Source organism: Saccopteryx bilineata, chromosome 3 (genome assembly GCF_036850765.1).
Source record: "Saccopteryx bilineata isolate mSacBil1 chromosome 3, mSacBil1_pri_phased_curated, whole genome shotgun sequence".
Lineage (NCBI taxonomy): Eukaryota > Metazoa > Chordata > Mammalia > Chiroptera > Emballonuridae > Saccopteryx > Saccopteryx bilineata.
Genome location: NC_089492.1, coordinates 37995927 through 38016364, shown reverse-complemented (window position 1 = coordinate 38016364; position 20438 = coordinate 37995927). Strand labels below are relative to the sequence as shown.

The 20438-nt window shown below is 41.3% G+C and overlaps 1 protein-coding gene and 2 non-coding genes across 3 annotated transcripts in view; all 3 read left to right on the top strand.

Annotated features, from left to right (window-relative positions):
* Nucleotides 1–20438, top strand: part of LAPTM4B (lysosomal protein transmembrane 4 beta) — a 76958-nt gene that overhangs the window by 35824 nt on the left and 20696 nt on the right. Inside the window, exons 3-6 of the mRNA XM_066266001.1 lie at nt 7411–7484; nt 8169–8291; nt 13101–13199; nt 18057–18152. Coding sequence (XP_066122098.1) covers nt 7411–7484; nt 8169–8291; nt 13101–13199; nt 18057–18152 — 392 coding nt within the window. The remainder of the gene's footprint in view (nt 1–7410; nt 7485–8168; nt 8292–13100; nt 13200–18056; nt 18153–20438) is intronic.
* On the top strand, nt 16445–16551 carry LOC136332642 (U6 spliceosomal RNA). Its single transcript, XR_010730808.1, has one exon. It is a non-coding gene; the product is annotated as a U6 spliceosomal RNA (small nuclear RNA).
* Nucleotides 16562–16686, top strand: LOC136332833 (Z30 small nucleolar RNA). Its single transcript, XR_010730965.1, has one exon. It is a non-coding gene; the product is annotated as a Z30 small nucleolar RNA (small nucleolar RNA).

Genomic DNA, 20438 nt, shown 5'->3' with positions numbered 1-20438 from the left:
CCACCCAGCACGCCCACCAGGGGGTGATGCTCTGCCCACCAGGGGGCGATGCTCTGCCCCTCCGGGGCGTCGCTCTGCCGAGACCAGAGCCACTCTAGCGCCTGGGGCCGAGGCCAAAGAGCCATCCCCAGCGCCCGGGTCATCTTTGCTCCAATGGAGCCTCAGCTGTGGGAGGGGAAGAGAGACAGAGAGGAAGGAGAGGGGGAGGGGTGGAGAAGCAGATGGGCCCTTCTCCTGTGTGCCCTGGCCAGGAATCTAACCCGGGACTTCTGAACGCCAGGCCGACACTCTACCACTGAGCCAACCAGCCAGGGCCCTGTTCTTCTTTTTCAGAAATCTATGCTTTAACATCAATTTGACCAGGACTCAGGAAATCCCATTGTATATTTGTGACTGTGTTTAATTTATTGATTAGCTTAGGAAGAAATAATATCTTTACATGTTATATTTTGTCTGGTTACATGTTTTTTTAAAAAATGGCTTTATTGAGATATAGTTTATATAGCATAAATGTTGCCCATTTAAAATGTACAGTTGGCCCTGGCCAGATAGCTGGGCTGGTTGGAGCATCGTCCTGTAGCACAGAGGTTGCAGGTTTGACCCCTGGTCAGGGCACACACAGGAACAGATTGATGTCCCTGTCTCTCTCTTTCTCCCTCCCTTCCTCTCTTGCTAAAATCAATAAATAAAAATTTAGAAAGAAATAAAATATACAATTAAATGATTTTTCATAAATTTATAGAGCTATGTAACTCTTACAAAATATCTAATTATAACTTATGCCTTTCTACTTATTCAGATCTTCTTTAGTGCTCCACAGTGGTGTTTCCAAAATTTTCCATTTAGATCATGCATATTTTTTTTAAGATTTTATTTATTCATTAGAGAGAGAGAGAAAGAGAAGGAGAGAGGAGCAGAAAGCATCAACTCACATATGTGCCTTGACCAGGCAAGCCCAGAGTTTTGAACCGGCAACCTCAGCGTTTCCAGGTTGACACTTTATCCACTGCGCCACCACAGGTCAGGCTATGCATATTTTTTAATTACATTTTATTTCCTTTTCAGATCTAGTCGCACATCTTGGTTCTCCAGTGAAAATAATCACAAAACTGTAAATGCTGCTTATTGGTTTTTCTATTGTTATATAAGTAACCTTTATGCGACTTTATTACAGTTGTCACTTACAAATCTCTCAATACAAAAGTGTGGCTGGCAGGAACTAATTTCCTTATTTAGAAATTAGTGGGAAGTTAGAAGAGATTCTCTGAGATTGACATTTAAATATATTACTTAGTTCACTAATCCTTCTTAACTTTTTATAGCTTATTTAAAAACTGTAGGCCCTACAACATGGATAAACGTGGAAAATACTATGCCGAGTAAAAGAAACCCAGCACGAAAGGACACATACTGTATGATTCTGTTGATATGAAACATACAGGGGCAAATCCGTGGAGACCAAAAGTAGATTAGAGGTTTTGCCAGTGACTGGAGGGAGGGGCAACGGGGAGCCCTGCTGAGGGTCCAGGGGGAGTTTATTGATTTATTTATTTTGGGAGGATGAAAATATTCTGGATTAGTGGTGATGGCTGTGCAACTTTATAAATATACTAAAAAGAATCCAGTGAATTGTACACTTTTTAAAAGGGTGAATTTTATGGCATGTGAATTATATCTCAATGAAAAGTCATTTTATCAGGGAAAATAAGACCCAGCAAAAATAATCATTTCCTCTCATAAAAATCTTTATTGTTCTTCTTGGCTAAAAATAATATTGCCCCCGCTGAAGTCCCCTAGCTCTTCGTCTGTTATGTCCTATTGGCATTATCTTTTCCCTCTTCAAAGTAGGGTGGGTAGCTGCTAAGCATCTGTGAGCAAAGATAATGTCACGTTAATCTTTGTAGTGCCTCATGTTGCGTGACTCTATTAAGTATTTATTCATGAAATAAATTTTGGGTGTAAGAATCAAGTTGTAGCTCAGTTGGTTAGAGCATCGTTGCAATGTGCTAAGGTTGCAGGTTAGATCCCTGATGAAGGCACATACAGGAAACAACCAGTGAATGTATAGATAAGTGGAACAACAAATCGATGTTTCTTTCCCCCCTTACTCTCAAAAACAAACAAACAAATAAATAAAAAAGTTATAAATTAGCAAGTTATTAATATACTTAAGTAAAAAGTTATAAACAATCACCACACAAAGGGAAGGAATTTTAGAGCGTTCCTTCTGTTTTAAGGGAATAAAATTATGCCTTATGTCTTGTTCTTCCCTAAGCCTGCAACCTCAGAACGTGAGACCCTGGAGCAGAATCTTGATCCTGGGTTTTCTGTTTGTCTCTGTGGGATTGGGGGCTCTGTATTTTTTTTCTAAGTACTGTAGTTTGTACTGTTGCTGTAAAATCAGCTGAAAGTCACACTCCTCTTGACCTAAAGGTGAGAATATACCCCAAATACAGTTTGTTTTCATGAAACGCAGTGCAAAAACTACAGAAAATTGACTTATGACCAGGCAAGTAGGATGTGGGAACATAAAACAGGAAGTGATCCAGCTAGCTACAGGTTTTCTGGGAAGGAAACAAATCCAAGAAATAAAAATGAAAGTAGTATTAGAGGCCCTGGCCGGTTGGCTGAATGGTAGAGCATTGGCCTGGCGTGCAGGAGTCCCGGGTTTGATTCCCGGCCAGGGCACACAGGAGGGGCGCCCATCTGTTTCTCCACCCCTCCCCCTCTCCTTCCTCTCTGTCTCTCTCTTCACCTCCCGCAGCCAGGGCTCCATTGGAGCAAAATTGGCCCCGGGTGCTGAGGATGGCTCTGTGGCCTCTGCCTCAGGCGCTAGAATGGCTCTGGTTTGCAACAGAGTGATGCCCCAGATGGGCAGAGCATCACCCCCTAGTGGGCATGCTGGTTGGATCCCGGTTAGGCGCATGCGGGAGTCTGATTGCCTCCCCGTTTCCAGCTTCGGAAAAATACGGAAAAAGAAAAAAAACATTAAAAAAAAAAGAAAGAAAGTAGAATTAAAATCTATTATTTAAATGAAGGCATTTCAGAGAACTTTACATGCCTTTTCTACTTCCATGATTAATTGAGTATCAGGAAACATTTTCTAATTATGCCTTGTGTGGCCTTTGGGATAGCTTTTCTTAGGATCCTTTTCAAACTCGCACTGCATTATTAAGGCAGGAATTTAATTGAAGAAACAATGTGATGTCTGTGCGCTGACTATGGGTTCATGGAGCTTATGTGCAAACAATAAGTAAAGGATATTCCTGTCATTGACCAGTACTATTACTGATTATAAAAATGATTATTTTTTCAAGATGACTGTTCCTAAGTTAAGTTATAATCCACTTTGGTTCTGGGAGGTGAGAGTTGTAACGTCGCCTACTCCGTCACCATTTTCCCTCTGCCAAAATGATTATTTTTGTTAGAACCATTTCCTCAATTGCCTGTGACATAATTAAAAGGATGAATTTTAATTTTGAGAGTCAGATTTACCATGGCATGTTACACATTATTTCAGAAAAATTGACATACTAGGAGTAGAAGGTACTATAACCTGTTTTACCTTTATCTAATCTTTTATTATTTAACTAAAGTTTTTTTATTTATTAATTGTAGAGAGGAAGAGAGAGAGAGAGAAACATTTATTTATTGTTCTACTTACTTATGTATTCATTGGTTGATTCCTGTACATGCCCTGACCAGGGACAGGGATAGAACCTACAGCCTTGGCATATGGGGACAGTGCTCTAATCAACTGAGCTACCCGGCCAGGGCTTTTACTCTGTGTTTTTGATTTATACTTTGGTTGTACCTAAGCTATTTCACATGCTTGCGATATATTCAGTTTTTCAGTGTGGTTGGCATAATCATTTATAAGAGTAGAATTTTGAAATTTTCCTCAGCTCAGATGAATATTTTTTATGGTAAATAGTATTCCATGAGTGGTGATAGGTTCTTTATTTTATGACTTTCATTTTATTTGTACTTTTAAAATTTACAATTTTGTATTCTTTGAAAAAAGTGGGAATTTAAAATTTTTTCATGATTATGTGAGATTTAGTTCTGGAATATTAATTTCTGAATAGGATATTAAATTCTTACTAAAATTATTATTTGCCATATTAATATTTTATATTAATGAAGGTTAATATTTTGTTTTTGGAATAATGCCTTGAGTTTACTTGCTATGTCTTTTAAGATTTATGAGGTGATCAAAAAATATCCTATGGGCCCTGGCCGGTTGGCTTAGTGGTAGAGTGTTGGCCAAACGTGTGGAAGTCCCAAGTTCGATTCCTGGCCAGGGCACTCAGGAGAAGCACCCATTTGCTTCTCCACCCTCCTCCCTCTTCTTGCTCTCTGTCTCTCTCTTCCCCTTCCGCATCCAAGGCTCCATTGGAGCAGAGTTGGCCTGGGCACTGAGGATGGCTCCATGACCTCTGCCTCAGGCGCTAGAATGGCTCCGGTTGCAATGAAGCAACGCCCCAGATGGGCAGAGCATTGCCCCCTGGTGGGCATGCCAGGGTGAATCCCGGTCGGGCGTATGCAGGAGTCTGTCTGCTTCCCCCTGCTTCTCACTTTGGAAAAATACCAAAAAAAAAAAAAAAAAATTCTATGATAGACTGGCTTCCATAAAATTATTATTATTTTTGTTATAAACTATACCTGTATAGAATTTGGAAACCATAAAAGTAGGCAAAGAAGAAAATAATAAACTTCTGCCTGAGTTTAAGTTTCAGAGATTGCTATAAATGCTAATAAAAAAATTCTAATAGGCTTTGTACATAATAATTACTTATTGATGTCCAACTCTTTTTAGACTATATCTACCACTTAGTAGCTGGTCAGCCATGGGCAAGTTACTTGCCTTATCTTACTCATCATTTTTTCCTTCTCTAAAATGAAGATACAATAATGGTACTTACCTCTTAAGGGTTCTGTAAGGATAAAATGAAATAACAATGGCTAGTTCACTGAGGAAAAGGGGGTCCTACATTCCACTATGCTCATAGCTTTATTATACAGGAGATAGAAAACAAAACAATGAGCGTAACACCCTAATTGCTTCATGGGCAATGGCAGCACTAGAGTGGGTGTGAGGAGGGTACTTGTATGTGTGAGGAGACTTTCCCACTGTATTTAAGGCCTTTAAAATGCATTCAAGTTTATTCCTTCCATTGGCTCTACAAGAATGCTACAAGGCATTCATGAAATTTCTTTGTAGGTACCTCTTTCCTCACAAGGGGGAAAAGGTAAATCAAATTGGTCTATCGATTTAATGTAGTAAATTTATAATGATGCTAATGATTTTTATTAGAGTGAAAATATAAAATAAATTATAAAATATGTATGTATCCTGAAAGAAATCTTAATCTTTTAGGTACTGAGGGGATCATATTTTCACTCTAATAAAAATCATTAGCATCATTATAAATTTACTACATTAAATCGATAGACCAATTGGATATACCTTCATCTTTTTAAGATGGCAGATGGTCTTTGTTGAAATGTCTGCATTTCTGTCCTAGAAATGTGCTTCCATCCTGTGCTTCTGTTTGTAAACCTTCTGCTCAAAAGGTTCTCTTATCTCTGAAACTGAGGATACAGAGGATGGTTCTATAACTAGAATACTTTTCTTTGGAGAAATAACTTGTAAAAAGTGGCAGCTTGGTTGGTTCATGATCACTATTCAAAGCTTAAGTAGAAGCAGCAAGTATAGTAAAAAGAACCAGAGATTGAAATCATAAGAGCAGGATTAGTCATAGTTCAGCCTTTTGTGCAAATGCTCTCAACAAGTTACACAACCTCTGAACCCTAGTTTCATAATCTGTTCTATGAGACCAATAACATCTACCTCAGAGTTAGAAAGACTAAGTGAGGTATCTGTGAAATGCTTTGGAAATTGTCGGCACTACACAGAAATTTTATTGCATGGGTTTTGTGCTCTCCTAGTTGGTGATAACCCCACACATTACCTGTAGAAACTGAGTCTTAAACCCAGTCATGCCATACTTCTAATCAGAATCTCCTAAAGATATGGTAATACGACCTCTTGAATAAAACCTACTGTGATATAAATATTGTTCTATATCAGCATGTTCAATAAGAAAAATAATGTAAGCCCAGATGTAATTTTAAATTTTCTAGTAGCCACATTAAACATGGTAAAGAGAAACAAGTGAGATTAACCTTAATACTATATCTTATTTAACTCAGTATATCTAAAATATTTCAGCATGTAATCAGCATAAAAATTATTAGTAGGATATTTTACATTCTTGTTTTGTACTATGTCCTTGAAATATGGAGTTTATTTAATCCTACAGCACATCTCAATTCAGATTGACCTCGTTTTAAATGCTCAGTGTCCACATGTGGCTAGTAGCTCCTGTATCTGTGTTGGGGTTGTAGTTGTGAAAGTCCTTTCCCTCAGGAGGGTTCCTCTGGCAGAGAGAGAGAGACAGTACAAGCATGAATAAGATAATAGTGGCTTGTGCCATTAAAAAAATACAATAGTAACGTGGGAGGGATGCTGTCTTGAGGTGTCGACATTAGCTGAAACTTGCATGGTTAAAAAGGCAGAGCTAGCTTGACCTGTGGTGGCACAGTGGATAAAGCATCGACCTGGAACACTGAGGTCGCCAGTTCAAAACCCTGGGCTTGCCTGGTCAAGGCACATATGGGAATTGATGCTTCCTGCTCCTCCCCCTTCTCTCTCTCTCTCTCTCTCATTCTCTCTCCTCTCTAAAAATTAATAAAAAAGGAAAATTAAAAAAGGCAGAGCTAGTCATGTGAAAATACGAGTGATGTTTCTAGTCGGTGGGAACTGCCATAAGGTAGGGTGATCTTGCTGTGTTTAATGAGCCAAATGGCATGACTGGATTATAGTGAGCAAGAGAGTGTGGGATGAGGTCAGATGAGATGGGAGAAGTATACCTGCTTTAGAATAATCAGAGACATGAAGGCCATGATAAGAAACTGAGATTTTATATTAAATGAGATGGGAAGTCAGTGGAGGGTTTCAGTAGGGGCCTGAGATACATACGAGTTTATAAAATACAAATTAGACACCTCTATGTTTAAAAAAAATACCTATTTTATTATATATATAATGCAGTGGACCAGAGGGCCAGCTTTATCTGTAACCAATATCACTTTTCCATTTATAAAATAAATGTATATAGTAAATCCGTCTTTTTTCTGTAGGTATTTATATGATTTAGGGAGAACATCTTTTGAGCACTGACTTTCCTTACCGATTATCATCTTGTCACATTCCAAAAGAACTCTGGGCTTTTCTTAGCATGAAGTTCTCACTTATAATTGGTTTATAAACAAAATGCCTTTGAGGAGAGACTATAAAAATGTTTAAACAACGGATCTACTAATTTGTTCTTTCACCTTTGGCAGACATGTGCATCGCTATCGCCATTTCTCTTCTCATGATCCTGATCTGTGCGATGGCTACTTACGGAGCATACAAGGTAAGCAGCTTTGAAAGTACGCTGGGCCTTCAAGAGATTCAGACAGAAAAACCCACTCTAGAAAGAGAATCTTACAGTGTTGCCTTAGCCTAATTTGAGTTTAAGTATAGTAAATAAAAGGGCTTCAGGCCAGGGACCTGTTAGCTAGACATCCCCTATGTCTCATTGTTTCTGAGTTGCCTGACAAGAATTTGCCTACCATGTGGTTCAGTTCTTTCTCAACAAACTGTAAATAACTCATTCTCACTTCTGAAATTTAACAACTCATTCCCCCCTTTTCTGTGTTGTTCCAAATGTCATCGTATGACCAATGTTGCCTTAATTCCTCATGAGCATGTATTAAAATTTTGATTTTTTTCTTTGTTTAAGAAAAGAAATGAAAGAAGCGTGGTCTTTTTCTTTATCACTTCCATGTGCAATATGTACAGCTCTCTGTGAGGAGTAATATGTAACTATTCTCAGTATTCTGTAAGAATATTTGGAAATTTAAAGATATTACTATTATGTAGTACTAGGAAAACCAATATAGTCTTTGGCTGTGTACCCATATTTACCAGTTGCCATCACAGCCCAGTTTAATGAATTTCCCTTCAGATTAAGAAAAGATCTCTCTGACTTAAAAGAAATAATGTTTTGTAATATTGAACACATTAACGTTACTATCATATTTTCTCTTATATTTAGCAACATGCTGCCTGGATCATCCCATTCTTCTGTTACCAGATCTTTGATTTTGCCCTGAACACCTTGGTTGCAGTCACTGTGCTTGTTTATCCAAACTCCGTGCAGGAATACATACGACAGCTGGTATGTGGCCGCCCCAGTTACTGCTTCTCTTCCTGAGGGAACCCTGCTTAAGTAAGGGATATAGAGGTATTCAGATAGACATGCGCACATATTAATTTGTAGACTCTAAACTTGCAGCTGAGTTGGTGAGTAGATTTTTTGAATATTATCTTGAAGATTTTTGGTTTGTTAGAGTCCTTTTTGAAACAGCATAACCTCTTGAGATAAGTTGGTGGCTGTGATGATGGTATAGATGCACTTACCTAACATATAACCCAGTTACTAATTATCTAATTCTTGTAAAACGCAATTTGTCCTGTTATCAGCAAGGGATAGCTGTGCCTTTGCTCTTCTGTGGGGAAGGTGGAACTCTGCTGCATGCTACATCACAAACTTATTTGGCCACAGAATGCTTTCTTCCCCAGGCATTTTTTTTTTTTTTTTTTTTTTTTTTGGAACTGGTTTTCTAAATGTCCTTGGTAACCACATGTGTGAATGTTGGTATTAAGTTGTTTGTGGAAGGTATGAGATTAGAATCCTTTACATTTTTAATGTTTGTGTTTAAACTGTGACTGTCTTAAAATTTTCTTCAAAATGTTAGAATGTTTTAAATGGAGAGAATGCTAATAACTCTTTGGAGATTTTTTTTTTTGGAGATATTTTTCTGAAGTTGGAAACCGGGAAGCAGTCAGACAGACTCCCATATGCGTCCGACCGGTATCCACCCGGCATGCCCACCGGGGGCGATGCTCTGCCCATCTTGGGGCGTCAGTCTGCCACAATCAGAGCCATTCTAGTGCCTGAGGCAGAGGCCACAGAGCCATCCTCAGCACCCGGGCAAACTTTGTTCCAGTGGAGCCTTGGCTGCGGGAGGAGAAGAGAGAGACAGAGAGGAAGGAGAGGGGGAGTGGTGGAGAAGCAGATGGGCGCTTCTCCTTTGTGCCCTGGCCGGGAATCGAACCCAGGACTCCTGCACGCCAGGCTGACGCTCTACCACTGAGCCAACCGGCCAGGGCCACCCTTTGGAGATTTTGATAATTTCAGAGCATGGGGAAAAGATCAGGGTTCTGAGACGGAGAGACGAGACTGGAATTGGATGTAACAGTGAAGTTTTAAAAGTTCAGCAGGCAAGGGGGGGCTGGAGGGAGAGAAGGAAATGTGGCAGCGGCAGTTTGTGATCCTACGGACTCATCCCAGGTCAGTAACTGGGACTCAGCAGGCCTAGAAGAAAAAACCTCCAGTGTTTAGCTCCTTATAAGTTTCTGAATTGTTGTGGATGCCATTCTTGTTAGTAATAGCTTCTCTTTGTTTTTGAAAACTGGTCCATGTTTTGGTAGAAGGTTGTTGTCAAGAAAATTTTTGGCCTGACCAGGCGGTGGCGCAGTGGATAGAGCGTCGAACTGGGATGCGAAAGGACCCAGGTTTGAGACTCCGAGGTCACCAGCTTGAGCGTGGGCTCATCTGGTTTGAGCAAAAGCTCACCAGCTTGGACCCAAGGTTGCTGGCTTGGGTCTGCAAGGGGTTACTCGGTCTGCTGAAGGCCCGCGGTCAAGGCACATATGAGAAAGCAATCAATGAACAACTAAGGTGTCACAATGTGCAACGAAAAACTAATGATTGATGCTTCTCATCTCTCCGTTCCTGTCTGTCCGTCCCTGTCTATCTCTCTCTCTCTATCTCTCTGTCTCTGTTAAAAAAAAAAGAAAAAGAAAAGAAAATTTTTATGTATTTCCCATGTGCTAAATTTATGTTATCCCTTGCATCCCACAAGGAGGTACATGAGGGGTGTGTGTGTGTGTGTGTGTGTGTGACCATCAGGTTGTACAGAATCCTCTATCTGTATGTATGTCTGTTGGGGCTGCTTGTTTATTTTCCACTTGGTGCAAGGCACAGGGTTATGGGGTATCAGGAAGGCTCGCTTGTGGCTTGGGTAGGGAAGAGCAGGGCTCTCTCAACTGCCTTTGCGGTATTTTGTAGTTTTGTTGTAAAAGAACCAGACTTCTTTTGCCTGTCTAGTCGGTGCGGTGGGGTGAGGAGGGGGAAGGGGAGGGAGGAGTGGGGGGTGGGCCTCTAAAGAGCCTCTTGCCTCTGGAAGTCGGGTGGCTGGTGGTGGCCACTCAGGCCGGGGCCTGGCTGCCTCCTGATGGCTCCGGAGCCAGGTCCCAGGGATGGTGCTGCGGGAGGCCTGGGGAGATTCCGGGTGTGCCGGGGACGCCAGCATTGTGGCCGTGAACAGGAGAGTGGACTTCCCCCAAGAAGCAGCTCTCTCACCAGGGACCCGGCAGGCCTGGGGAGACCAGGGTGGCGGGGGCTCTGCACTTATGCGGGAGCTGGTACCGGAAGTGGTGTTAGGGAGCCGCTGCAGCGGAGGGCTGCGGTGCTCGGGCTTGTTTGTGGGCTCAGGGAAACCTCCACGTGGACCCCTCATGAGCCTGAGCACCCTCACGGGGGTGGGAACCCGGCCCCAGGCCATGGAGCCTATTTGCAGGGGAGACAGACCTCCGGGAAGGCCGCTCCACGACCTACACGTGCAGGGGCCCAGAATTCTGTCTTTAAAGATGTGTTTTCACTCTGTAATGATGATTTGATGCTGGAGTTCTGAAATCTCCACGGAGCTTGTCACGTGAAGGGACTGGGAAGGGGTGGTGTTGAGTATGTTGCAGAAATTTATCAATAGGAGCAGAGAGCCCAATATGTAGGCAGGTGTTTAGAGCACTATGAATACTATCTAGACTCTTTGTTGTGCCCCACACTGTTCAGTCACTGCTGCTTTAGAGCCACTGGTGGTAAGGTAATATTGGTAATGCTGACAATAATTCCAATATCAGTTTAAAAAAAAGTCATCACCTACTTTTATTTGTAATTATCAAATAAAACAAGTGAATATGTTCTACTTAAAGACCACTCTACTTAAAGAGTGAGGCCTACAGATGTCACAGTGCCTAAGAGACAATAATGAAAGCATTGTTAAAGAGCCACCAATGTTGCCTGACCAGGCAGTGGTGCAATGGATAGAGTTCATACTGCAACATGCAGGACCCAGGTTTGGAACCAAGGTCTCCGGCTTGAGTGTGGGCTCACCAGCTTGACTGCAGTATTGCTGGCTTGAGCATGGGATCATAAACATGACCCCAGGGTCGCTGGCTTGAGCAAGGGGTCATTTGCTCTGCTGTAAGCCTCCCTGGTCAAGGCACATATGAGAAAGCAATCACTCAACAACTAAGGAGCTGCAACGAAAAATTGATGCTTCTCATCTCTCTCCCTTCCTGCCTGTCTGTCCCTATCTGTCCCTTTCTCTGTCTTCTTTCTCTGTCTCAGTCACCAAAAAAAAAAAAAAAAGGAGCCACTGACATTGATGTTGAGGTCCTTGTGGACCACTTGAGATAGAATGAGTCGGGAGAAACTTACCTGAGAAGGTGGGGAGAAAGCACCCACTAATGCCTTTTCTGCTTATGTGGAGGCTTGTAAATTCAGTTAAAATAAGCTGTGCCTGTGTTTTTTATGGGGCTCAGCTGGACATAGACGCCAGCTTCATTTTCCTAGGGGAATGAGTATAAAGATCTTTATGGAAAGAGTCACATACTTCCTTTTTAATCGCCCTATCTTTTTATTAGACACAGAAATAATAAGATTTTGTGTTGGCCTTGTGAAAAGCAGCTGGTTTTATTCTTACTTTTTAAGATTAGTACTCAAAAACCCTCCAGGCTCCAAGGGAAAGGGACCAGTTTCCGTGAGCTAATCACAAAGAATGACCTAGATTTTATTTCTTAGATATTTTGCCCAAAGTGAATGGAGACTAAAAATCACTGAGAGAAGCTCACCCTGGGGAGGAGGAGCCAAGCACGAGTCACGAGTTTTCTCTGTGTTCTTCCTTAACGTTCGGAACTTCTGTGTTGTATCTCAGAAAACTGCTAATGTGGAATCCAAACACGTAGTATTGGCTGATGAACAAGAGAGAAAAGGGCTTCCTACCTGCACACTTAACCTAGGCCTGTTCAATGGAGGACTTCACTTGGGGCCATGCAGGTGTTAATGGTGAAGCTCTGTCTCTCCCACTAAAAGCATAGTAGCAGATTTTGATGTTTGTACAAAGGTTTCCTTTGACCTGGTAGTTAATCAATATGATCATACAGTAGAAACTTGATAATTTTTTTAATGCTGTAAATACCTACTGTTACAAAAGATTCTGCTCTTTGAGAAGTAGCTCAACAGAAATGCTTTGTATAAGGAAGACACTATTTTAATAGGTTTCTCCCCCTTGTCCTGCATAAGCTCTTTAGAATGATCCATAGTTTGTAGGAAATCCAAATGTCAGAGGTGTACAAAGATTGCTGCCTTATAGCATTTTTTGCCCCCCCTTTTTTTATAAAGATTTTATTGTTAACTTTAGAGAGAAGAGGGAGAAAGTCGGGAGTGGGCAGGAAGCATCAACTCACAGTTGCTTCTCATATGTGCCTTGACCTGGTAAGCCAGGGGTCTCCCACGGGGGACTTGAGCATTCCAGAGCTACACCTTCTCCACTGTGCCACCGCAGGTCAGGCCTTTTAGCTTTGTGTGTAATAGAAGGGCTAAGATGTTTTCAGGTCTCACTCATGAATCTTCCTCTGATTTTTCTTTTTGAGAGTTATTGTCTGAATTATGAACAGACTAGCCTCTCTTTATCACATTGTAGCTTTTTCACTAGTAGAGTTAAGCTAAAAATTCTGTAGGGTCTTTAAAAGCTATCTACTTTAACTAATTATTTTCTGAAAAGTCCACGTCATTAATAGCTAGGGACTTTAATCCTTAATGATTATTGAGATGTGCTAATGAAACACTTTTCTTTTGCAGCCTCTTGATTTTCCCTACAAAGATGATATCATGTCACTGAATTCTACCTGTTTGGTTCTTATTATTCTTCTCTTTATCGGCATTATCTTGACTTTCAAGGTAAGAATGAAGATTTTACTAATTCCCTAAATATTATTAAATATATTCACGAATGCCAAAGAAGTAAACAAACTTCAGTTAGCTCATTCTCTTGCTTTAGATATCTGAACTGCTTTTTGATTTCCCGACAGGTCCGTTCTTTCTCTTAGCTATGTGAGAAATAAACACTAACCATCTTTCCACAGGCTAGTCAAGGGTTATTCCAAAATCTATTAGGACAAGAATAAATTAATGCAATGTTATGCATTATGTGTAGTATATATTATATGCTGTAACATTTATTATGATGTTTGTCATTTGTTTGTTTTTCTCTTGGAAATTTTATTGGTCCTGGGGAAGGGCATTCAGGCAGCCCCTGCCTTCAGCTGAGGGTGCCACAAGCCCTCACTGCTGCCCATTGCCATTGATGGGGAGGTTCACATACTTGGGGGAGGCCAGGAAGCCAGGTCTGGGCCCTGAGGCAAGCCACATAGGCCGAGAGCAGGGAGAGGGGGTCCAGGCGGCTGGCAGCCAGGGCCTGGTGAGCCAGCAGCAAATCCAGCAGGTTGTAGTCCCTGAAAGAGATCTGGCTGCCCACGATGAAGGCCTGGCACCTCTTTACTCTCTCACATAGGTGATGTTCTGCAAATACGTAGATGATGGAAGTAATTCATCAATGCAAGTGTATTTGGGAAATTCTCTATTTCAGATTAGAGAAATGTCACATATGAAATAAAGTCACTGAAATACATTATTGGGTTTTTAGAACTACCAGGCAAGAGGTTTTCTTCTTGTTGGACTGTTCAGTGAGTGACTGAGGGCATGTGAAGTCCCAGACACCAGCACTTCCCTTCTGCTATTTAACTTTTCAGTTATAGACATGTTGTTATAGACCCCACCTCCCTTCAGAAAGAGTTCCTGTTTTAAATAATCTAAACTATCCACTGTGCCACCGCCTGGTCAGGCTCATTTGTATTGAAATTCTTGAAAAGTCTGGGGCTTTTCTTTTTTATACAAAGAATCAATAGCATTGTTGAGTAAACTGAAGATTTCAGTAAATTATATTGTGTACATTGTTCAAGAAATATGCCCTTTTGCTGACCAGTCGGTGGCACAGTGAATAGAGCATCGGACTGGGATGCGGAGGATCCAGGTTCGAGACCCTGAGGTCGCCAGCTTGAGCAAGGGGTTACTCGATCTGCTGTAGCCCCACGGTTAAAGCACATATGAGACAGCAATCAATGAACAACTAAGGTGTCGCAACAAAAAACTGATGATTGATGCCATTTTCTCTCTGTTCCTGTCTGTCTGTCCCTATCTATCCCTCTCTCTGACTCCTTCTCTGTAAAAAAAGAAAAAAAGAAATATACCCTTTCCATCTTTCTCTTTCCCATTATTAATGTTTGAGATTATTGCTGTTCAGGAAACATTTTATAAAATGGCATAACATATTTTCATCTTAACATTATCACAGAAAATTTAAATATAAGAAGTAAATATACAGTGATGGAAAATGATTTGACTTTGGGTGATGGGTATACATCATAATCAACAGTTCAAATGCTATGGAAACATTTATCTGAAACTTTTGTATTCTTATCAATCAATATCTCCCTGTTGAACTTAATTGTATAAATAAAATTTTAAAAAAGAAAGGAATCACCACCAACTATGAATGCAACTTAAGAGACAGCATTCTGAGTAGAATATGACAGAATATTTTATCTCACTCTCCTGTCAAAGGTTGACAAGCACTCTTTTTGTCCTAAATGTCTCCTTTTTTACCTGACCAGGCGGTGGCTCAGTGGATAGGGCGTCAGACTGGGATTCAGAGGACCCAGGTTCGAGACCTCGAGGTCGCCAACTTGAGCGCGGGCTCATCTGGATTGAGCAAAAGCTCACCAGCTTGGACCCAATGTCGCTGGCTCGAGCAAGGGGTTACTTGGTCTGCTGAAGGTCAAGGCACCTATGAGAAAGCAATCGATGAACAACTAAGGTGTTGCAATGCGCAATGAAATTGATGCTTCTCATCTCTTCGTTCCTGTCTGTCTGTCCCTGTCTGTTCCTCTCTCTGACTCTCTCTCTGTCTCTGTAAAGAAAGAAAAAAAAATCAAGGGCTTGGCAGTGTACTGTTTGGAAAACCTCAAGCCAATTCCGTCTTTAAAAAAAAAAAAGTCTCCTTTTTTTTATGAAAACAACTTTTTTGAGATATAATTCAATATCATAAAATTCCCCCATTTAAAGTATGTATACAATTCAGTGGTATATTCAGAGTTGTGTAATCACAGCTTTGTGGTTATACAATGTAATTTAGGACATTTTTGTCATGTGCCATTCATCCTTACCTCACCCCCTACCTCTGGTCACCACAAATCTTTTTCCTATTCTGAATATTTCATATAAATAGAATTATATAATATGTGGTCCTTTGTGAGTGGTTTCATACAAAAATATCTCAGGCTTTGATTAGATTTTTCATTAATTAAGCAGAAAAATAAATGCATACAGATTTTTATTTATTCATTTTTAGAGAGGAGAGAGAGAGAGGAAGAGAGAGGAGAGAGAGAGAGAAGGGGGGAGGAGCTGGAAGCATCATATGTGCCTTGACCAGGCAAGCCCAGAGTTTTGAACCGGCGACCTCAACCTGGGGTCTCAAACCTGGGTCCTCCGCATCCCAGTCCAATGCTCTATCCACTGTGCCACCGCCTGGTCAGGCTATCATTAAGATGTTTTAATGAATTTTATTTATTGTTTAGCAAATTTATATTCTCTATGTCCTTTTAAAAATTAATTTAATAAAATCATAAATAATCATGTAGAATAAAAAAATCTCAAAGACAGTTTGAATGTGAGAAATGGGTTAATTGCTCTGTGAATTTTGGAGCAATAAATGTGTTTGGCAATTGCTACTATCTTTTCTTAGAATTTCTTGTTTCACTCTCAGCCTCTCCCCTCCCCACCTTCACTACCTTCTGTAGTGGTGTGGTAGAATAAAGCTTTTGCCAAAAAGTTACTGTACATAATAGTTGTGGGTGAGATTCGAATGAGAGAAAAAGTGAAAGAGAAAAGAAGAAACAAAAAGAGAGAGAAAAAAAATTTTAGTTAAGTTTTTTGGAATGTAACACTCATAGAAAAAAAAAAGAATGGAAAATGTAACACCTATGGGTAATAACGTTCAAAATGAAAGGAAAAGAATAAAACGGAAAGAGGATAAAATGACCAAGGTGGACGGAAAAAAAAAATTAAGGATAAAAAATACAAGAAAAGTGCTCACTTCGGCAGTACATATACTAAAATTGGAACAATACAGAGAAGATTAGCATGGCCCCTGCGCAAGGATGAAACGCAAATTCGTGAAGCATTCCATATTTTTAATTGCAATGATGCAATGATGAGTGAAGTCTAGTCTGACCTGGTACTAGACCTGAAGTCTAGTCTAGTCAACACTGCCATTGCTTCAGTGTTGGCTTTGACCAGGGTATGATCACTTAATCTTCTCTCTGAGCTGAAAAAAAAAAAAATACAAGAAAAAAAATGGAAAAAGTTATAGACTGGATTTTTCTTGATTTTGAGAAGTTATCTTCTTTTTCTTCTCTCTCTTTTTGGCCAGTGGCACTGTACCCCAGGTTCTGCCCCTGTGTCACTCTCTCAGTCCCATTGGTAGGCGGGGCTTAGCGTTTGCAGGTTCCGACAATAGGAGAGTCCATTTTCCCGGAGCCTCTCCCCAAATCTCTCCTTCCTGAACCAGCAGCCTGGGGACCCAGCTGTGAAGTTGCCCCAGCCACTCCCTGGAGAGTAAGAGGCTCTAAGAGCTGCCAAATCCCCCCTCTATCCCCATTCAACGCAGGGTTCTGGGTAAGGCTTTGCCAGCCAGAGCCACCAGCGTAATCAGGCAGGGCTGGGAGCCAAATGCCTTTCAGGTGCCTTTCTATGAGCCTCTGGGCATGTCTAGTATGCCTCAGCACTCCGCAGGCCTGCTCTCCAGAGGCTGTCTGCAAGCTGCCTGCACGCCCTTTCCCCCACCACTTCCGCAGTTCTCTTCCCCAGGAGTGTGCTTGGTTAGCCTGTATGGCTGGTGGAGGTGCCGCGCCCAGATAGGTCTGGGTGTAGGGAAGCTGGCTTTTGTGCACCTCCCACGTGCTGTTGTTTGGGAAGCTGAGATTATTCAGAAACTCTGGTCACAGCCCATACAGAGGGCCACTACTGACAGTCTCTGACCCAGCCCCTCTGTCTGGGAACGCGGGTATCCACGCCCAAAGTGCCAGGTGGATCCACTCTCATACTGCCCACGCTCGCCAAATGGGATACCGGGAGTAAACAAGGCAACTGCTCGCCCACCTCTGCTGGTGTCTGCCGCTGGCGTTAGCTCCGTGTGGGCTGAGCCACGGGCACACTCTCTCCTTGGCTTGAACGTCTCTGCCCAAGCCCGGCTTTTTCTGTGCCCCCAGCCCTCGCTTCCTCTCAGTTCCAAGTGAAAGCAGCCCTTTCAGGTTAGTGAGGAAAGCTGAATACTTTGTTCTCCATCTTATTTCCTTCAGAGTGGATTATATATTCAACCACCTTTTCGCCCAGTTGTACCTTTGTTTGATGTATGTGTATTTCAGATGCTCCTGAGATTGTTTTTCTGTTTCTAGCTGTTGAATTTGTTGAGGTTTCAGGGAGAGGTATCGGGAGCCCTCCTCATGGCACCATTTCTGTACCTAGAACCTGTTCCCAATAGTTGTAATTTTAAAGTCTTTTTGGTTTACTAGAGTCAATATGTGCATTTATAATTTATGTAAGTGAAAGTTTTGTAATACAGCTTTATCTTTGGTGATATTTCAAATTGTCTGAAGTTTGAAAATTAAAGATCTAATAATAATCACTTCTCACTTTCAGGGTTTCTTGATTAGCTGCGTTTGGAACTGCTACCGATACATCAATGGCAGGAACTCCTCTGATGTGCTGGTGTATGTTACCAGCAACGACACTACGGTGGGTGCCGTGTCAACTTAGGACATCTTCCCACGTCAACTATGTGATGGGTTCTAAATGTTTTAATGTTGGCTACATTTTTACTGTTGTTAAAACATACTCAGGAGCTACTTAGTCATCAAAGGATTTATAGTTGGATGAAATGTTTCATTTTCCTTAAAGTATATTATTGATAAAATCCAGATGGCTCAACTTTTGGTTTATTTTGTAAACTACAATATTACAGATAGAAAATATATACCTTTTCTGTATTCATGTGCTTAAACCTGAACTGTTAAACCATTATATATAATTCTGCACAGTATGACTACACTTTATCAGTTGACATGTGAAGTTAAACCTAGAAATGTGGTATGATAGGTAGAGAAATAAGAATGACAGAGGTTACTATATCTTTAAAACTTGCCCTGCATATTAGAATCTTAATAAAAGAATTTAGATGATCTCTGCTCTGTTGCTAGGTGTTCATATTTAAAATTTTTAAGCCTCTCAAATATGATTGGAAAACATGTCTTCACTAGAAGAGTCCTGGAAGTCATGTGCACTTTAAATGATTTTTTTTTCTTTTCTTTTCTTTTTTGTATTTTTCTGAAGTTGGAAACGGGAAGGCAGTCAGACAGACTCCCGCATGCACCCGACCGGGATCCACCCAGCATGCCCACCAGGGGGCGATGCTCTGCCCATCTGGGGCGTCGCTCAGTTGCAACCAGAGCCATTCTAGCGCCTGAGGCAGAGGCCACAGAGCCATCCTCAGTGCCCGGGCCAACTTTGCTCTAATAGAGCCTTGGCTGCGGGAGGGGAAGAGAGAAACGGAGAGGGGGAGGGGTAGAGAAGCAGATGGGCACTTCTCCTGTGTGCCCTGGCTGGGAATCGAACCCGGGACTCCTGCACACCAGGCCGACGCTCTACCACTGTGCCAACCGGCCAGGGCTTATGTAAATTATTTTAAACTGCCTGGCTCATGGTAAAATAAAAGTATAAGTCCTTTAGGTATTAGTGTCCCTGTGTGTCCATCACCTTTGCATTAGCACAGTGCCTGACATAGTGCTCTGTACATGGACGTGTTCCAGGAGTGGCTAAGGAAAAGGATGGGGGGTGAGTGTATGGGATGAGTTGAAATGGATACTGTTGCAGGCAGTAGAATGGGTAGGACAGATGAAGGGTAAATAAAAATGATATGTTGATTCTACACTACAGTAGAGTTTTATGTTGGCTTTGTTTTTTAAGTTCTGGTAATTTAACCTGCCCTGCCTTTACTTCCCTGTGTATAAAATGGAAATAAAACAATTTCCAACTTTATATTAAATATATAGATGCAGGCTGGTATCACTGAGACCTTATGGGATTTCTGAGAAAAAGCGTATTACTATTGTTATTTTATTTTTTTGACGAAGAGTCAGAAAGAGGGACAGATAGGGACAGACAGACAGGAACAGAGAGACATAAGAAGCATCAATTCTTCATTGCAGTTTCTTAGTTGTTCAGTGATTACATTCTCATATGTGCCTTGCTGGGTGGTGGGAGGGCTATGGCAGAGCGAGTGACCCCTAGCTCAAGCTGGTGATCCCATGCTCAAGCCTGATGAGCCCACGCTCAAGCCTGTGACCTTGGGGTTTCGAATTTGGGTTCTCAGCATCCCATTCTGACGCTCTATCCACTGCGCCACCACCTGATCAGGCAAGAGAAAGCATATTATTAGTGAATAATTTTCCTGGGTATTCACTAAACATTTGTTGAGTTGAATCAAATATGCATGGGCAGTGGTTGAAGAAGAGGCTTTGCCCTGATCAGAGGCACAAAACCCAGCATGCCCAGATGCTCAGGAGACCCGTCTAGGAGGCCTGCAGAATCCTCTGCACTGATTACAGTAAACGCATGTACTCAACTATGTAAGTCTTGCTTGCATCAATAAGTTTCTTGAAAGAAATAACTTCAAAATTATAATTTTGATAAAATGACTGGCTTAAAGAATTTTTTCTTCTGAGTGTCTCGGTATTTAGTTTCTCTCTCACTTTTTTTATAAAAGAAATCTAAGTACTTTTATTTTCCTGCTTAACTAATGAAAAGGCTAAACAATGTTTGAGATTTTTTTTTCTTTTTTTTTTTAATTTAAATTTTATTTTTTTTATAGAGACAAAGAGTCAGAGTGAGGGATAGACAGGGACAGACAGGAACGGAGAGATGAGAAGCATCAATCATTAGTTTTTTGTTGCGCATTGCGACACCTTAGTTGTTCATTGTTTGCTTTCTCATATGTGCCTTGACCGCGGGCCTTCAGCAGACCGA